Raw genomic sequence first — 19,083 nt, forward strand, 5'->3', positions numbered from 1 at the left:
ACTTTATATGGAGCCTTACATTTAAATAACCATGCATTAAAATAAATCCACACGGTTTACAATAACAACACATCTGTCCTGCTATGCATACATTTCATTTTAAAACTGAAAGGTTCGATTGTTATCCCAGCAGCCAGTCTCAGTGAGTGAATGTGCATGTGTGTGTGTGTGTGTGTGTGTGTTTAAGGCTCAGTTTTCCGCTACACTCTGGAATGTGGCCAGGCCCGTCTCTCTCTTTCTCTCTCCCTCTCTCTCTCTCTCTTGAATCCACATTCGGCTTCCAAATCTAAAGCCTTTGATCTCTCTGGCTGTGTCTCCTTTACCCGGAAGAGAACCGTCGCTTTCCCTCTCAGCTGGGATGAAGGCGCGCGTGGAAATGTTGGCCCGTCTCCATCCTCACGCCATATATGGTCATACAAAGGCTGGGGATGAAAGAGGCCGCCGCCGCCAGATCAAAGGCAGCCACGGCTCCGCCCACTAACCCCACCTCCGCCTGCTTTATAAAGATCTGCCTCCTACTCCAAACTTATTCTCACGCAAGCCGCAGAAACACTTCCCAATGTTTTTCTTCCCCCTTCTTGTTTTCTGATACATTGAGGGAGGGCTCCTTTAATTTATCTGGTTTTGTATATTTGAATCTCGCGAGCAGATTTTGCAGCTGCTTACATGCATGCTTTATTTATCGTAAGAATTTCATAAAATCTAGTTAATGTGATAATTTGACTAAAATGGTTAAATTAAAACTTGTGTTTTTATGTTTGCATATGCGGATAGTCTAAAAGTGCTTTGCGGGAGAAATTGTGTAGGCTAATTGATTGTATGTCATTACCATTGGACATTTTAAAACAAATATGCCTCGTCAAATTTCAGGGCAATATGCTTTATTTATGCAATATTATTATTATTTTTTATTATTTGTTTATTTGAACGTTACCTAAAGGTTACTCAATAGAAATAGTCCGTAATGTAGGATATATAAAATATTTTCGAGTTTAAATGTGACCTCTAAGATCAAGTGAAATTTAATAAGCTATATACAAAAACGAGGTAGGCTTTATCAAACACTGGGTATTAAACAGTGTATGTTTTATAAATAAGCTTAATTGCATTGAACATTTAAATTTAGATTACCTTGAGAACAAAAGAAGCATTCAGGTCAACATCAAGTATTCATTAAATCGAGCGATATGCATGAAAAAAATGGACTAATAAGATGACTGAGATGAAAACAACTTCCTAGATCTTTTCAAACCGAATCTCATCTTCAATATACGATTCATGCATTTACATTTTGCATCTTTGATGTCACCCTTTGCAGCGTAATGCAGATCAACATTAAGCTCGTAGTAGGGTTTTTTTCTGCTCACATCGGCATTTTAATATTAGTCTTTTTTGTTGTTGTTGTTTTTATATAGTGATATTTTTCAGCTATTTTTCTACTGTTAATTTACACTATTAAGTAATAATAATAGAAAAAAGAGCAATGCACATTTTGAATTTGAAGTGGTAATCAAATGTAGTAGTTCAAAAATAACTATTAACAATCATATATTATAATATAGCCTACTGTATTAGCCTATATTATATTATAACCACCATTCCCACCCTTCATTTTAATCAATTCAATTCAAAGAAGCAAACGTGCAAACAAAAATATAGCCTAAATACATAAAATATATTTAAAATCATAAAAGGCCTACATAAGTTTGTGCAATATTTGTGGTTTCATTGGAAGTATATTGGGAACCGTTTCAAGGCTCCCGAATCTGGTCAGTCATATTTTTAAACATTAATATGAAAAGCTTGATTATGTGTAAAATTTAACAAAAGCACCTGCTGATTCAGATGAAGCCAGTTCTGCTATTCAGCATTCATTAATATGTTCCCAAATCACTGCAGATGTGTGCTGTAAATCCTATATTTTACACAGATAATGCATGATAGCTCATTTCTAATTGGTGTGTTACGACACGTTTTCGTTCCCAACAGCCACAAAATGAATCGGAGAACAGCACCGGTGTCTCCTACTTGCACATTCTGCGCTCTCTGTCCATTTGTTGGCAGCAATGTATAAAATCCCCCTCTACTTTCCTCAGGGGTGTCAGTCAATGCATGTGCGCGCGCGCGTGTGAGCGAGGTGTCAATCAAAGCGGCGGCTTCTCTTTCATCTCTATAGTCAGTCAGAGATCAGGGGGAGGAGTACAGCACTACACTCTCTCCAGCCCAACATTACTCTCAGTCTCTGCCGAGCGCATTTCTGAAGAGGGACACCTTTTTACCCAAGAACCCAAACGGGAATGACACACAGCATCTGAACTCCAGCACATTTTTTTTTTTTTTTGAGTCGGGCTTTTTGAACAGTCAGAACTTACACTTCTAACTTTAGCTTTTAAGAACACCACAGGAGTCGTACTTTAACTTTTAAAACACCCAACGTCGCTATATTGCGTTCCCCTCTGGATTCTCGAGTGTTGCCGTAGACCAAACACTCTCACGCGTGCTTGGAGTGCGCCAGCTGAAATTATACGGGGGTTTTCTGTCTAACGCCTTCGCTTTCCGGGCGTTTGTAGGGTGAGGAGGACTTTCAATCACCCGAGAAATGCCGCAGTTGTCAGGTGGAGGAGGCGGCGGGGATCCGGAGCTCTGCGCCACCGATGAAATGATCCCGTTCAAAGACGAGGGAGACCCGCATAAGGAGCAGATCTTCGCGGAGATCAGCCACTCCGAGGAGGAGGGAGACTTAGCGGAGATCAAGTCATCTCTGGTCAACGAGACAGAAATCAGTCCCAACAGTAACAGTCACGACGTGAGTACCCCTCAAACGCAGGTTGAAGGTCCTGCTCCATCCCCGTCAAACTTCATGTGTCCAGTTGTTGGGAAGTTGGGATTTGTTTTCAGAATGAAGAGTCGTGTTGATATTGAGTGTGTTGTTTAAATGGCAGAGCTACACGTGTTAAAGTCAACAAACTCATTTTAAGCCTTATTTAAGCGAGGGAAAAAAAGGACTAAAAGGGCCACGATGATCAGTATTCGCTTTAATCATCACAGAAATCATGATAGCTTTTTATATTTTTATTTGTTCAGGATTTTTATGTATACAACTAGTTTTTGTTTGTTTAAAAAAACCCACAGTCGTTATTGAATTGTCAAAGACACGGTTGATCAATATTTTTGTTTTTAACTGATCATCACAAACAAAACAGTAGCTTTTAAATGGATTTTTATTTGAAATTTAAGATTATATTTATTTAGTTTATTCGATCATTCTTTTTAAACAGTTATTAAAAAGAATGTAAAAATAATAGTGCAATGCTAGCCCTTCTAATAACGTTACATTTTGTTGTTGTGGTTTTTAATAATTGTTTATTAAATTCTGCCAGATAATGGGTGCAATATTCAGATATCTTATTGTGATTGCTTTTACAATGAACCACAAAACTGCAACGTGCTTTTAAAAAAAATATTGAAATTAATTTTTTAATATGTATTAAAAATCAGCACACCCCGTTTATGATGGTGACAATGTAATTTTCCTGTTCTTATATAGGCTAAATGACATTTGCAATTTCACACAAAAGAAAAGTAAATAATTATTTCAATGAAACAAAATGGAAGTCTATATCCATCTGAAATTTGTGAAGCAGTTGTCAGATTTGTGTGCTGGTGTAAATTCATTTGTTTATTTTTTGCTTTTTTCCCATTTCTACTTGGTCGTGTGCATCAAGTAAATTGAACTAAAGAATAATAAGATGCTTTGCTTTATTAATGAAATATATTTCCTCCTGGCATCAACAGCATGCAGGGTTACAGCTTGACATGAGAAATAACAAACTGATGGGCTGAATGTTAATTGGGAAAGCAGTGCAGATCCCTCACTCTGCTGGAAGGCACCCAGAGGGAGCTGAACTCCAAATGGAGTTTATATCCCGGCACTTCTGATTCATAATGCGGAGTGAACGAGAATAGTAGCAAAGCCTTTCTTTTTCCTTCCTCAAGATACCGCATTTGTGGTCGGCTCCACAGCACAGGGAAAATGACTGAGTTAATCAATGTGTAAAAAATGCAAGTTATCTTTTCCTTATGGATGCCTTGTGCTAAAAATATGATAAAATATACCTTATTTTGTCATCTTTGGTTTTAGGATTGAACAAATTTTTCTTCAGAAAGCAGGAGTGCTGGAAAAAACAAAAGCAATAACATTGCACGTTAGAAATTATGTTGTTAATATCTTTCTCCTACATTTCTGAACAGGCAGCTAGACAGTCCCAAATAACACCAGACTCTTATCATGAGAAGCACAGGAACCATCCGGACGATGGTAAGTCATATGGCTTGGGAAAAAATGTGTAATATTATTAAATCCTTGATTTGGTGTAAATTAGATTTTTTTTTTTTTTCTTAACAGCACGCTTAAACAAAATCATAACATTTTCATTCACTTATGTTAAAACATGCACTTGCAAAGAAGGATATTTATATATATTCTCTTTTTAAAATGTATTCCAGTCCTAATGCTTATTATTTAAATTTGGTCTTTTAATGAATTCTGAAGGCTTTGTGAAGGGAATTTCTCAGCCCACAGTCTGTTTGGTGTCGAACATGTAATGACACGTGCCAGGGAAGTGCCCCATCTTCCTCTGACACGCTGGCCTCCAAACACACCGTCTGAGACGCTATTGTCAAGAGCAGCATGTTGCTGTGATGGCCCGGAGTTCATTTGATCTCTGTTTGCACCCGGGTCTTTTTTACGCTGGGCAGGGTGCTGGGGTCAGAGTGAAGTGACTTGATTGTCTTTTCCCCTTTGTTCTATGCTTGCTGTGAATTAGGATGCAAATTTTCAGCTAAACACTTCACTGGCTTCAAAATGGCTCCCCCGCTTTAGATACCGTTAGGAACTGCTTGGTTTCCTGTTTAGCTTGCATTTTTTAAAATTTGACATTTGGTCAGGAAGTTCATTTTGATTTATTTTATTGGCACTGAACGTTTCAAGCGTCATGTATACTTTAGTTTAGTGACTGGACTACGTAAAACAATTGTTAACATTTCATATTTAAACTGCGAAAATATGGAAAATCTTATTCATTCAAGCTTCTTTATTTTATTCTCTAACAGGCAAGCTTCAAGACATGTACAACAAAGGCCACCCGTACCCCAGTTACCCAGGATACATCATGATGACCAATATGAACAATGAATCCTACATGAACAACGGCTCTCTCTCGCCTCCCATTCCCAGAACAGTGAGTGTTATCCAGTGCTGCTTGCTCCTGAGCCCTCGCTGTCCAACATTGACATTTTTCACTTTATTTTATCTTCTCTCATCGTAGCGTGCAGCTCGGGGTTATGATGTTAGTTTCTGATTGGCAGCGTGTCTGTGTCTAATGCTCTGACCCATATCTGCTCCTACTGTCTATACTTTTTAGTGTGGCATATTAAAAAATTGTATTTTGAACAGACTTGCACACTTATGCATAAATGTATAGAAGTTGCCATCTCGATTATTATATAAAACAACCGCTGATGGAAGGAAGGGTGGGTGGGGGGGGGGGGTAAAAAAAAAAGAAGATGGTGGATATGCTAGCAGCTGTCCACCCTAATCCTGTTTGGTAGTTTTTGTGTGGTTAAGACTCCCTGTTTGGCAGTTGACCGGTGGCTGGAAGAGGTGGCCGCTGCAGGCAGCCTGTGAGCCCGATGCGAGACAGGGCTTTCTCCGCTGAGCTCATCTCATCCATTGTTTGCAAAGCTCTGAATTCAGCTCCTTTATCAGTCTGCGGCCGTGCGATTATAGTTTGGTTTTCGCCGCTCTGGCGACGGATGCCAAACAGAAGATGATGCTGCAGTTGACCTGTAGTTGCTTTAAGCTTTTGGGATAAATGGTTGTGACTTTAATGTTTTTATTGTTTAGTTCTTTTTAAGCAATTTTACTTAAGCATATGCATTATACAACAAGATGTGGTTTAGCAGTTTGTTGGCAATTTGGTCAGCGATGTACATCTGTGGGAATCCTTTGTGATTTAAAGCCTTCACTTGGGAGGTACAAAATGCAGATTTTTTTTAAATACTGATGCAAAGATTTTTGCAGAGGTGTTGCAGAATCATTTGCAACTTACCCAAATTTTGCCTTTTTTCCCACTCGGTGTGCAATAAAATCCCAATCATGCCAGATCCATTTCCTCAACCTCCTCAGCTTGTTCTCTCTCTCCTTTGCGGTGGCTCAAATATTCGGACACAGTATCTCCAAGGTCTGGGATCAGTTTTCAGCGAGATCAAAGGCACCCCCCCCCCCCCCCCCCCCCCCTCATTTCCCTGAAGTTTGGATTGATTTCCATTGGCCATGACATTCCAGTGCCTGAAATCCCACCCAGTCACGAAGCAGGCAATTTTGTGGTGGTAAGCAGATTTTTTATGGTGGGGTGTCTCTACCTGGTGAAACTCCAGCCACATGGGTATTGGCATCATGGTGCTTAGTGATCCATGAAAGCTTTACATGTTGCTCTAATCTGATGGACGACATCTGGAAATGTCATCCAGGGCTCCTTTGAGATGACTAACTTGGGGTCAGCAGATAATGTTTCCAGGTAAACACTGGGGCTGCATTGTCTCTGGTGCCTGTAGCTTTGAAGTTGTAATATTTTAACATTCAAATGAAATGGCGAATTGGGAATTAAGACAACCTAGGCATTTCCTCCTTTTGAAATGATTTCCCTCGCGCCGGGATGTTTCATGTAGTTCCGCTTATCTCGGCCCCTTTTAATCAGTTGGAGAGAAGAATGGGGTGATGGGGTCCTGGATTTCATTGAACTGTATAATCTGTTCCCCATCCCCTCTCTTTCATTTCTTCTTCTTAAATTGGATTATTTAAAGTTCAAGCACAAAGTTTCATCTCAGTAAAAGTGTTTGAGATGTTAGATGTTTGACCTGTGACCCCTAAATTAGTTTAAATGTCCTCAGATTTTTCCGAATGTGCTGATCTGAAGGCTTTTTCACACTTAACGTGTTACGAAATAAATATCGAAAAAGGAAATGAGTAGTATACTCACATGAAGAGTAAACAAATATTTGATGTAGTTAAATGAAAACCAAATTTACCCAGGTACAATAGATGGTGCTTTCAATGACAACCAAACTTACTTCGGTATAGTGGTTAGTTAGATTTTGTATATTTGTTTGTGAAGTTATCAGCTTCATCGGGAAAAATCTTTTGTTTTATTTAAAATTTTAGTTTGACAAGATATGCATATTCACAGTCTGTGTGTAAAATTCTCAGAAAAGAGCATTTAATAATTCGGCAAAAAAAGAAAATTATATATGGAAAATGTTAAAATTGCTTAAATGCATGGAAAGTGGGTTAGTTTATCATTTAAGTAAACATGTTATTGTAAAGGCTGTTTTGATGGTTAGTTTGCTCTCCATATGGATGGACCTCTAGTGTAATACATGTGCTGGAGCTGCTGGTGGAGCAGCTTCAGTCCTTGTGCCGTTTTCCTCCCCCATCCTGATTGGCTTCTGGCAGTGGAGCTTGGGAAGAACCGACCCAAGATACACACTCACACTCAGTCTGTTTTGATGTGGGATGTGACGGATCTCTCGGCGTGGACATGCCGTGGAATCACAAACCCCCCCAAACCCTGGCTTTACCTAAAGAGATTTCACACTCTTGGTCTGTCCCATTCTGCACCATTCAAAGAAACTACATTTCCCAGCAGCCCTTGTGTGTGGTTTTCGTAACAATATTTAAGTTGCAGATTTTTATTGCGTTTTAATAGTTTTCAGTATTACATCAAAATCTGCATTTCTAAACTCACCCATATGCCTCTGACGCTCTTTAAACACGTATCATATCATGTTTTGATGAAGGCAAGCAAAGCGCACCGCCCCCACACATGGGTGATAAGGGACAAACCAGTAGCCATATCATCTGCTGAGCAGGTCTGAACACCAGCGTGGCCTAGACCTCACAGATTTCGGCAACCCACAGTCCCTTTGAAGTGCACTGGTACAGACCCAGGGTTTTTGAACAGAGGGCCATTGATACTGTGTTTACATCGGCCGGTTACCACAGCCATATTGAATCCATGTGTCGGATATACAAAGCAAAAAGGCTGGCAGTGCTATTAGGTGATTTTTGAAAGGTTTGCTTCCATGGGGCATCACCCCCCTGAAATAGCACTGTCAAACGACCCACTGAAATTTGTTAATTGAAACGTCTTTTTTAGTGAATTGCTTTTGTGTGTATTCAAGTAGTGCAGTTATGTTTATTTATCTTAGCTCTGCTTGCCAGTCCCATTTGCCTATATCGCTTGTATTTTTTTTAATGCATTTATCCGATGTGATTTACCAACAATATTTGTTATATGCAATGTCAGGTTTATTAGACAAACATATATACCTTATATATGCTACAAATGATTGTTGTTATTTTTGGAAAGGCTTTGAACAGGCTAGAACAATGAGCATTATTTCTTGACCTCTTAATGTACAGCTATTATGCAAACCAGCGGTACCACCTGTTGATGATCCTGAGGGCACATGCAAGTGAAGTGCACCGTTGTGTTTTGTCTTTGCGCCACAGTTGTCATCACTTTTCCTGCATATTTTGTCTCCAGGCCCGGCTGTGACCTCCATCACCCTCCAGTGGCCTCTTTAAGCCCTGCTTTATTTTGACCACAGTAGCTGATGCTCTTGTTCCAGTCTTGGTTGTTTTGCTTTTGCACTCATTTATTGTTGTTTTTAATGTGTGTTGCTTCATTTTGCGTATTCTCATTCCCAGTGTCATTTGAAGCTCGTTTAGTCTCGAATGGCCAAAAATCCCCTTGTTTTTCTCATTTTACAATTGTTTGTTTGAGAAGCGACATTCGATGCGTGTCAGTAACCCTCTTCTATCAAATCACGCTAGTTGTATAACTGTTGGATATTGCGTAGTATTGGTAGTTTTTGCGCTGCAGCGGCATGTAGAAACACGAGTGTCTCGTCAAACAGTCGTCATCTCAAGAGAAATCCGTCAGTGATTGAAACTGCACTGTTTGCATGCATGCATGCATCTCTGAACCTCATTTGCACTGCTTTTTACTGATCAATAGAGGCTCTGTGCCACTAGGTTCACTTTTTTCATATTTTTCTGAAGCTCATTATTTTTTTTTTTGCTGGGCTGTTTGTGTGTGTGCGGGCTTCACATGCTCCGTGGATCAGACACCACTGAAATATTCATGCTCCCTGGTGTAGGAGTTTGGTAAAGGGTTTCTCTGAGTTACAGTACAAAAGATGGCTTGCCACCAGGCTTTATTAGCGAGGCTGTTTAATGGATGTATAGTTGCAGCCTCTTTCTCGCATGCACTCACTCCCTCTCTTTGTGTTACACATCAAACCATCCCTCTGTCTCCGATTTCTCTGACTCTTTTCTATTTCTCATAGTCAGTCAGTCAACTTGTTTGCAGCGGACGAAAGGGGAGGGCTTTGCGATCAGTTCTTTTTGTGTGGTCTCGGTCATAAAAAAAACTCCCTGTCCTTTGAATGTGAAAAGAGCCTGTCTTTAATTTTTGGGAAACTCATAAAAGTTTGTCGCAACTTTCATATCTGCCGCAGAATTGAAAACAAATGCTTCCTTTTTTCATCCGCCTTTGAACTGGCCAATTATGGAGTTGTGAAAATAAAAATCACCCTGTCAATCTCTCCTGCTCCCTCTCCTCCTTTTTTACTCCTTTCTTTTCCATCTTTTTCGTTTTTAACTCCGCTCTCTTTGATTTCTCTCCTTGTTTTTGTCTTTTTTTTTTCTGTCTTCCCTTCTCACTCGTTTGTGTCGAAGGTGTGCGTGTGTGTTGGGGGGGATCAGTGATGTCAAAGTCAAAACCGAGAGCATTAAGAAAACTGGCGAAATGCAATCCAGATGCAATCCGACATGACGCTGGAAAAGGGAGCTGTGGAGCAGAGAGCTGCGGCATATTCCCAGGGCGCACAACTGCTCGCGGCCTTGGCTTTGATCTCTTCAAAGCCTTCTGCCTCCTACTAGATGAAGAGTCTTGGCTTCGTTTCGTGAGCGCTGGAGAGAGAGAGAGAGAGAGAAAAGGGGAGGGTGAGCGAGGGATGGTGTGGGGAATTAGAGGGGGTTGTTGTGCATAGAAACGGATGAGGATGGGGGGGGGGCAAATGGAGAGGGGAAACGTAGAAAAAAAGTGACAAAGATACACTGAAAGAGGGCGGCAGGAAGTTAAAGGTGTCCTTTTGCCCTATTCTGGCCAAAATCAATCAGATTGTGGGAGTAATTACATGTAATTCAGCTCAAGTCTCAGAGGGTTTTGTTACCTGAGGGACTCTGACCCCAGAAACGGAGCCCAGGCCAGGGAGGGAAGGGAGGGCCAGCGGAGGGAGGGAGGTGTTGAAAAGCAGGCTGCCCTGTTGCCGTCCAGCAGAGCAGAAAATGGGAGCACAATGCAGTGATTACCCTTGCAGATGTCCCCATATTTATGTCGGCGATGTTTTGTTGTGGCGTGGGTGGTGGGATTGTTACAGAGCTAAAGAGGCCCTGCTATTGTAGTGGAGCGTGTGCCCGGTTGTGCCCCCTCCGCAACCCCAACACACCCACCCCCAACCTCCAGGCTTTCCCACATTAGACTGTAACGGGGCAACTATCCCGCCCCCTGAGGTGTGCAATTTGTGAAAAATACACTTACTTAAGATGTTTATGGCAACATAAACACATTATCCTATGGGTGGAGCTTTCAGTGGCCAATAGAGAGGGGCGTCCTGTAGCCAATGTGACTGCAATATATAAGCTACATGATATCATTTAATAATGACAAATGAGATGTGCACAAAATTGCTCAAATTAATTTTTATGCATGCATGTTAATATGAATTTATATAAACATCAATATAAAATATATAAACTTATTTTGGTTAATTACTGAAAGTAATTTTACGCATGTATGTTTATAATATATCAATGTACATAAACATTAATAAAATATATTAAAATGTGTTTTTTTATTAACTGCTGAAAGTAATTCATGTTTATGATATCAATTTAAATGAAAATCTATAAAATATATTAAATGTTTTGTTAGTTACGTTTTTATACAGAACAAGTCATTTTAAAAATTATTTTTTATATATTAAAAACATTAAGTTTGAGGAATTTAATACTTTTATTTAGCAAGAAATAATCAAATTATTGATCAAAAGTGACAGTACAGACATTTAAAACATTTTCTATTCAAAGAATCCTGAAAGAAATGTGTAATGGTTTCCATAATAATATTATTACGCGGCACAACCATTTTCAGCATTGATAAGATGTTCTTGAGCAGTAAATCAGCATATTAGAATGATTTCTGAAGGATCATGTGACACTGAAAACTGGAGAAATGATGCTGAAAATTCAGCTTCGCATCAGAAGAAAAAAAACATTTTAAATTATATTAAAATAGAAAACAGTTATTTAAAATTCTAAGAAATACACAATATTGCTGCTTTTACTGTATTTTGAATCAAATAAACGCAGTCTTAAGGATTAAAAAAATCTATTATATACATACTATATAATACTCCATTATTTTAGTTTTCCCCATGTTTATATGCTTATGTTCATGCTAAGATCACAGTTTACATAAACTACATAAACCATAACCAGTGCCCCTCATGTCAGCCTATTGTTAATAAGGTTCATCAGACAAATTGACTGCTCTGTCCCTTTGATCTGATCTTTCATCTCTGAGTCTGGCCTTCTGCATTACTGTTCCTGATCTCCACAGACCTGCATTGTGATTTTTTTTTTTTTTTTTTTTCTCTATCGCTAATTGATTTGAACCCATGTGTAGTGTTCATTTGTCACTGAAGGACCCTCCATGAACGTATAGAGCCTGTGATATGAGACTGCGTGTCCAAATACACAGTCTCTTCTGTATTTTTAGGACATCTGCTATTATTCACCTGCTATTTTGTTGTAGGATATGCTCACTCTCTCAAACTCGTTCTGGTTGCGGATGTAAGACCTGAGACGAGCAGCACTTTGTTTACTTTCCTCAGTTGTTTGATGCTGGATGATGAAACCTATAAAAATACTCTGCAAGACTGCATTTGCTCGTGTTTGCCTTTGTGCCTTCATACTAACTTCTCTCAACCGCTAGTTATTAACAGCATCTGTGCCTCCCAAAGGATGTGCATAGGTAATAATAAAATTCAGTTTACAGCTTAGTACGAGCCTGTATACTATTCTGATGCTGGGCCTGGCAATGCTAACAGTAAAACATGACTGGACACACTTGACTGAGTTTGTTTCTCATCTATTGATCTAAAGTCTTTTGCTTAAATGCTTATTTTTGTACATGCATGTCTAGTTGATGTGAAACACTTTTGGGAAGTTGTCAATCTGTGGAGAGTGACATGCAGTACTTTTTGTAGTAATTCTAATGCGTTTGGTTTTTATGGCATCTTAATTGAAAAACTACACAAAAATATTAATTATAAAATAAATAGCAAGTAACACATTAAATTAAATTTGACATTAAGAAAAACGGAAAAAGTGTTTTCTTGTTAAACATACGCCATTAATCTTTTGTTCTATTTACAACTTTGAAATAATTCTTTGTCACTGTTCATGGAATTTGTATTTTTAGCTATAAAACAGTTTCTCGCACCATTTTAAAATGGTCCAGTGAAGGCAAAAGGTGATTTAAAAACAGTGAAACTTGAAAATAATTGGTGACCAGTTATAGGATATAGGTTATAGTTATAAGATTGACTCATATACAAATAAAATATTAATAGTTTTCTTCATTTAGTTAAAAAATATCATTTTTGTGACTACAGAAGTGCTATATGATAGTTTTGATGACTCCGTATTATTCCAAAATGTACAGTGTTTGGACTTTTGACTGTTAGTGTAAGTCGTGGACTGGCTGTGTGTAGAATCATAAAGATAGGTAGAAGCAATTGATGCACAGGTGAGATTTGAAGATGGGTTGAAATATCTTGACAGGGAAGGTTTGAAGCTATATTTCAAATGATCTAGCATTTAAGCGTTTTATATAAACACAAATGCAATAAAAGATCTCATCTGTTGTCAGTTTCAGTCCTTTTGAGAATAGACCATAGGGCTACACACTAGTGATGCGCGGGTCGGGTATTTTTCCAACCCGCGGGTCCCGCTTTTATGAAATTATTTGGCCCGCCCCAGCCCGCCCCGCACCACTGTATATATTTTTACAACCCGCCCCGCCCAGCACCCGCGTAAATATGTAAATTCCCGACCTCAATTTCTCCCGCACCTCGTCTTCCATATTCACTTTTATTTCTTTGTTTTTGTTGTGACTGGCAGCGGTAGCTGCTTGGCACTTTCGTGACTTGTCACGTGACGTAACCTTATCAAAGAACTTAATAAAACATGAAAATAGATATTCCCAAATATTTAATATAGGCTATAGGGCACGCAACATACATGGAATTTTTTTTTTTTTTTTTTTTTTTTATGACCCGCCCCAACCCGCCCCGCAAATAAAGTGACAATTTCTTTACCCGACCCGCGGGGTCCGCGGGTTACGAGACGACCCGCGCATCACTACTACACACCATTTTATTGAAAAAAAACAACTGTTGTAGGACGTTTAGTCAATAAAAGATTGAAAAAAGGTTTTGCACACATTTCCAGTGGACAAAAAGGGCTCTTTTTTTACCAAAAGTACTACTTGCTACTTGCTATTGCTAGTCAGTTGAATTACACAAAGGTGATATTTCTTATTCTTGAAAGTATTTTATTGGACAAAAATTTGTCAATATGAGTTATCTTTTTTGTGTGTGTCAGTTTTAACAGAAAACTTTTTAAATGTCTAGTGGGATAGTTCACCCAAAAATGCGAAAAAAATTACAAATACAAAAAGCATTCTCATAGCTTCATAAAATTAAGGTTGAACCACTGATGTCACATGGACTATTTTAATGATGTCCTTACTACCTTTCTGGGTATCGAACTTGTCAGTTGCATTGCTGTCTTTGGAGGGTCAGAAAGCTTTCGGACTTCATCAAAAATATCTTGATTTGTGTTCCGAAGATGAACGGAGGTCTTATGGGTTTGGAACAGCATGAGGGTGAGCAATTAATGACAGATGATTTTTCATTTTTTGGGTAAACTATGCCTTATTTACTTGATTTTTTTTTCCCGTTAAGAAGTAAACCAGCTCAAATCTAAATATAATCTGATTGGCTGTGATTTGTGTAGCTCATTGTGGAGTTTCAGGACTTTGTAGTTTTTGGAAAGCTCCATCCAGGAAGCATCTGTCTCCCACATTCATATTCCAGCAGAATACTCTAGATTGGTTTGCACTGAGATTTATACCTGGTCTTTGATTAATATTTAGGTATCTAAATGGCATACATCCATGGAAAATGGTGCTCAGGCTGCTTATGCATTATGGATTTAGTTTGCAATTATTAGAGCTATTTTGAGGTTACTGAATGATGGTTTCTCAGCTTGATCTGTATCTACACACCCATGATGTGATGTGAGTTACGAACTCATTCTGAGATTGAACATTAATTCAAAACTTCTTGGAAATCCGGCGCATGACGCCTTTATTTACACTTCTGTTTTTCCATCTGTCATGTAATGGACGATGCACCCAATCCCAACCCAAGGGTTAGGCTAATTTACTAAATCTTTATCAAACAAAAGCCAGTTTTCTTTTGGTTGGACCAGAACTTGGACTCGTTCCCTCTCCTATCCCATTATTTCTGAGTTAAATCACAGAGAGTCAGGAAAACAAAGACCTCGTGCACGTTTGCATACTCCTCCACCTCGTCTCGCCTTGTTTGCACACAGCCCATGTTTTGTTTGCTTTAGTCAGGACAATAGTCACAAAAGTACCCCTTCAGAAGTATCGAACGGGGGGGGGAGGTGCCTGTCCTGCATATGAGCTGACTTTCAAGAGCTCGTTGAAGTGTTCCTCAGTCATGCGTGGGTTGGGAGAAGTCATTTGTTCTCCGGGGATTATTGTGCGAGTGTGTGTGCGCTCTCAGACTGAGGGTTTTCACTGGCTGATGCTGAATTGAAAAGCAGTTGTGTTGAGGTTAACTAACTAATTCCCTAACAATGTGGGGAGGCCACATTTATATGAGAGGTTTGTGCGTAATGCGGTGTTGTCCTACCTACAAGCAAAACAGTGCGACAAAGGCTTTACGTGATAAAAGAGTAAAGATATAGAGTTGTTACAATTGATCCCTCTGCTTTATTGAGATGTATTCAGTCTTGAATCTGTCAGAACAGGTTCTGATTTCTTGCAGCCTTTGACTGAGAAATGTTTACTTTGAAGTATCCATGCAAACTGCACAAATAATGACCACAGAGACCATTTTTGTGTCTTGTTTGGCTATGTTTCAAGTATAAGTGGTCTCTGGAAATAACTGAGAATTACTTTTTTATTGTTTGGAAACAGTGATTCCTCAAATCATACAGCTTTTTTTTTTTTTGAGGACATGTGCTGTTATACCATGTATATCTTATAACTCAGATCCCTCCTTTATTATAAGTTTATATTTAGAGACCAGAACATCATAGAGACTTAGGCCAGTATGCAATGACCCAGATCACCATAATAAAAATGCATAGCAATGTGCTAAAAACACAGTTAGAAACCATATCATATTCCACTTTAAAGGTTGAATATGTCATTTCTGCAGAGCTAATGGCACCAAAGGTGACTGAAAAAACAATTGTTTCCAAACATACAGAAGACCAGTTATCTTGAGGAACAAGCTTTATTGACCGTTTTCTCAATTTTATATCATTCATTATTATTTCAGCAGTTTCATATGGAAATTTTAAAGCAACTTACTGTACATTATGATTTCTTGCATTCAAGCCCATGATGTTGCTGTAAAGAATTTAAAATAATAATTTAATACATTTTTGAAGGTTTTTTTAAATTATTATTTTTAGTAAGTTTAACTTTTTTTAAAGCTTATGCACTTTTCTGTTTAAATCGATGTGCTGCTTGTATTTTGTTTTAATTATTATTTCTGAAATTTAGTGTAATTTTCTGAGTCAAAATTGTTTCTACACCATCTTTTTCAGTGTGTGTGAATGCTAGAAGCTGCACAAAATATGCTTGTGATATAGTGGGTTTATTAACAAGCTACACTTTTCCTTTCATTGAATTCTGTTCATAGGTATACAAATGCTGGAGCCCGAAAACACAAGCTCATGCGAAGAAGTTTGCATTTTGTTGTGGTCCAAACTTAAATTTTAGTGAACTGTTTTTTTTTTTTGTTATTTATGCTTTTAAAAAAGATGCTGCAGAGCATGATGTCAGATAAAGAAATTTTGTGTGCTCAAAGTATATTTAACGTTTAAGGGAGACCTCTGCATGCAACTATTGGCAGTTTATGACGTGTGCAGAGCGGAAAGCCACATCTTATGCTATGTTAATTTTGCTTTCAATCGGTGTAGACTTCTGTCTCTTTCCCACCCTCCCCCTGCTCCGCGTCCTCTTTTCTTCTCATCTCAATCCCTAACTCTGGGCCGTAAAGCTCAGGCTTTGTTGCTGTGAGTGTGAAACTAGGTCACTACCCGGCATCTGAAGTAGCTCCATTCACCACAGCCCAGCGCCTCTGATGCTGCAGGTACGCTCACAAATACACGTGCGGCAGCGTATCGCCGCTTCACTCACACATTAACCTGAGCCTCCTGCCCTGCAGCGAGGGAGAGAGAGGAAGCGGGTTGTTCCACTCCTCCATCACAAGCTTCCCGCAGGTCTCATTCTCCCCTCGCCGCAAGTTCCTCCCAAATCCAGAGTGGCAGCCATTTACGTGCCGTATACCTGTGTGAATGTCCTGGCAAAACACCATCTGCACATGCCAGGCAAATCCCACCACTTCAAACGCCTGCTTAGAAATGACTCTAGAACTTGACACACCTCTCTCTCTTTTCTCCAACTGCTACCCTTTTTTATTTTTGTAGGGAGAAGAAACTTTTTTTTTTTTTACATTTTGAGGGAAAAAAAAGATATGTGAGTGCCTCTCGCTCATGCAAAACTGATATGATTTTAGTGTTTTTTTTTTTTGGTGCAATGCATGTGCTAAGGTGTTATGAACTAGCACAACAATTTGAGGAGCTGAAATGGCTTAATTAAATTGTGTGTTTTTAATTTTTTTTTAATGAATCTGTTCTTTGCATCATAATGGTGCCAATTATTTCTGTAGAACATCAAAAGATGTTTATTTATTAGTGTGTAATATATATATATATATATATATATATATATGTATATATATATATATATATATATATATATATATATATATGTGTATATGTATATTTATTTAAAAATACATTATGCATTTTGACTTTTATTGTTTTTACTTTATATATATTATTTAGTTTATGTATTTCAAGTATAAAAATTAATTGAAATTTATTTTTATGTAATTTGATTTCAATAAATTATAAATAAATATAAATAATTAGTTTTATCTTTTTATGTAAAAATACACAATTTTTGTATCTATTTATTTTAAAGTATTAAAATTAGTTCTGTCAAACGATTAATCGCAATTAGTCACATCCAAAATAAAAGTTTTTGTTTACATAATATATGTCTGTGTGCTGTGTATATTTATTACGTATATATAAATACACACACATGCATGTATACATTTCAGAAAAATTGTTTATATATTAAATATATTTATTTGTAATATAAATTATATGCATATAAATATAGATGTAAATATTTTCAAAATATATTCTGTGTGCATTTTGTATATACATAATAAATATACACAAACACACACAGATTATGCAAACAAAAACTTTTTTTATGCGAATAATTGTTTGACAATTGTTAAAATATGTATTTATAATAATTAGATGCATTTAAATTTTTATTTTAATAAAAATAAAGATAAAATAAAACCACATAATATAAACATTAAGTGTTATATTATGGCATGTCGTAGCCACGGTGGAATAGGAGGCAAGCCCCCCCCCCCAATTAGTTGACATTTATTAATTTATAATTTAATACTATTATTATTAATATTATTACTATTACATGCCCTCTTCATTGTCCTTCACCCTTACCAGTTTTAATTTATTTATTTTTATTTTATTTTATCCTATTAGTTTGGTTGCTTTCTGCAGTTTTATCATTATTAACAAACATTCTGATCTGATCGCTGCATAATTTGAGGAATCATTCCTGCCTGTAGCACAAACTGTGCAGGTTACGCACTAATACTCTGGGTTAAGGGTTTGTTCAAACCTTAGTGATTTGATCAATAGCCTTAGAAAGTGCTCCTATACGTTCAGCAAGAAAATTGCAGTCCTTTCATTTGTACTTTGCTTTTGAGCTGCTGCTTTTCTGTTGTTTGTCAAGGTAGCCCTAGCATGTTGCGTAGCTGCGATTGGCCAGTTTGATTATGTTGGAGAATCGGCCTTCCATAAATAACCGAGAGAGAGCGAGAGCTGGCTCAGTATGAAAGGAAGGAATAAACAATTGTTCATTCATATGCTTTCTGCACGTCCAAAAAGGTTGCGAGGATCACGGATGCGTGTGTTTGACACGTAGATTCCGCGCTGGCTTTTAAAGTTTAATGTATGTGGCTGTGTTTGTGTCAGAATGCATGCTAATGGCACGTTGTGTGTGTGTGTGTGTGTTTGGTGAGTGGACGCCCCGCTGCCCGCTCCACTCCAGTGGAATATTTGACCTTTCGGTGGTGCTTTGAAGTGACCAGGTCCTGCTGTGAGAATGAGCCCTGCGTAAGCCGCAAGGTGAACGTGCAGCGTGATGTTGAGAAGCCCTGCCAAACCTTTATATAACCTCCACACAATGCAAAACTGTGCCACTGTCACCTCACAACCAATCAGCAATGTCTATATAATACACAACCCACATTCAACCCTTTACACTCTTCATTTAATCCTGTGTTGTCTGTTAGGAAGAACCCTTGTCGCCTTATTGTCTTGATAAATATTGTATTTTATTCTCAACGAGCTTTAAATCCCTCATCCGTGCGTCGCCTCAGGTTGGCGCACTTCCAGCGTATGTATCACATTTGTGTTTGTTTTATGGTTCACATCTGTCAGAATGCAGCGCT

The 19,083-nt window shown here is 38.2% G+C and overlaps 1 protein-coding gene across 3 annotated transcripts in view; it reads left to right on the forward strand.

The window, feature by feature from the left end:
- Positions 1-2,599: 2,599 nt before the first annotated feature.
- The window catches only part of LOC306873627 (lymphoid enhancer-binding factor 1-like), a gene marked incomplete at both ends in the record, with an annotated part of 43,451 nt that continues 26,967 nt past the window's right edge, over positions 2,600-19,083 (forward strand). For 2 of the 3 annotated variants that reach the window (XM_079423047.1, XM_079423048.1), the window contains 3 exons: positions 2,600-2,806; positions 4,252-4,318; positions 5,113-5,240. In XM_079423047.1, the coding sequence (XP_079279173.1) occupies positions 2,600-2,806; positions 4,252-4,318; positions 5,113-5,240 (402 nt within the window). Of the gene's footprint in view, positions 2,863-4,251; positions 4,319-5,112; positions 5,241-19,083 lie in introns of all 3 variants that reach the window. The other variant, XM_079423046.1, reaches the window with a different exon arrangement.

The sequence above is a fragment of the Barbus barbus genome (assembly GCF_936440315.1).
Source record: "Barbus barbus genome assembly, chromosome: 8".
Taxonomy (NCBI): Eukaryota; Metazoa; Chordata; class Actinopteri; order Cypriniformes; family Cyprinidae; genus Barbus; species Barbus barbus.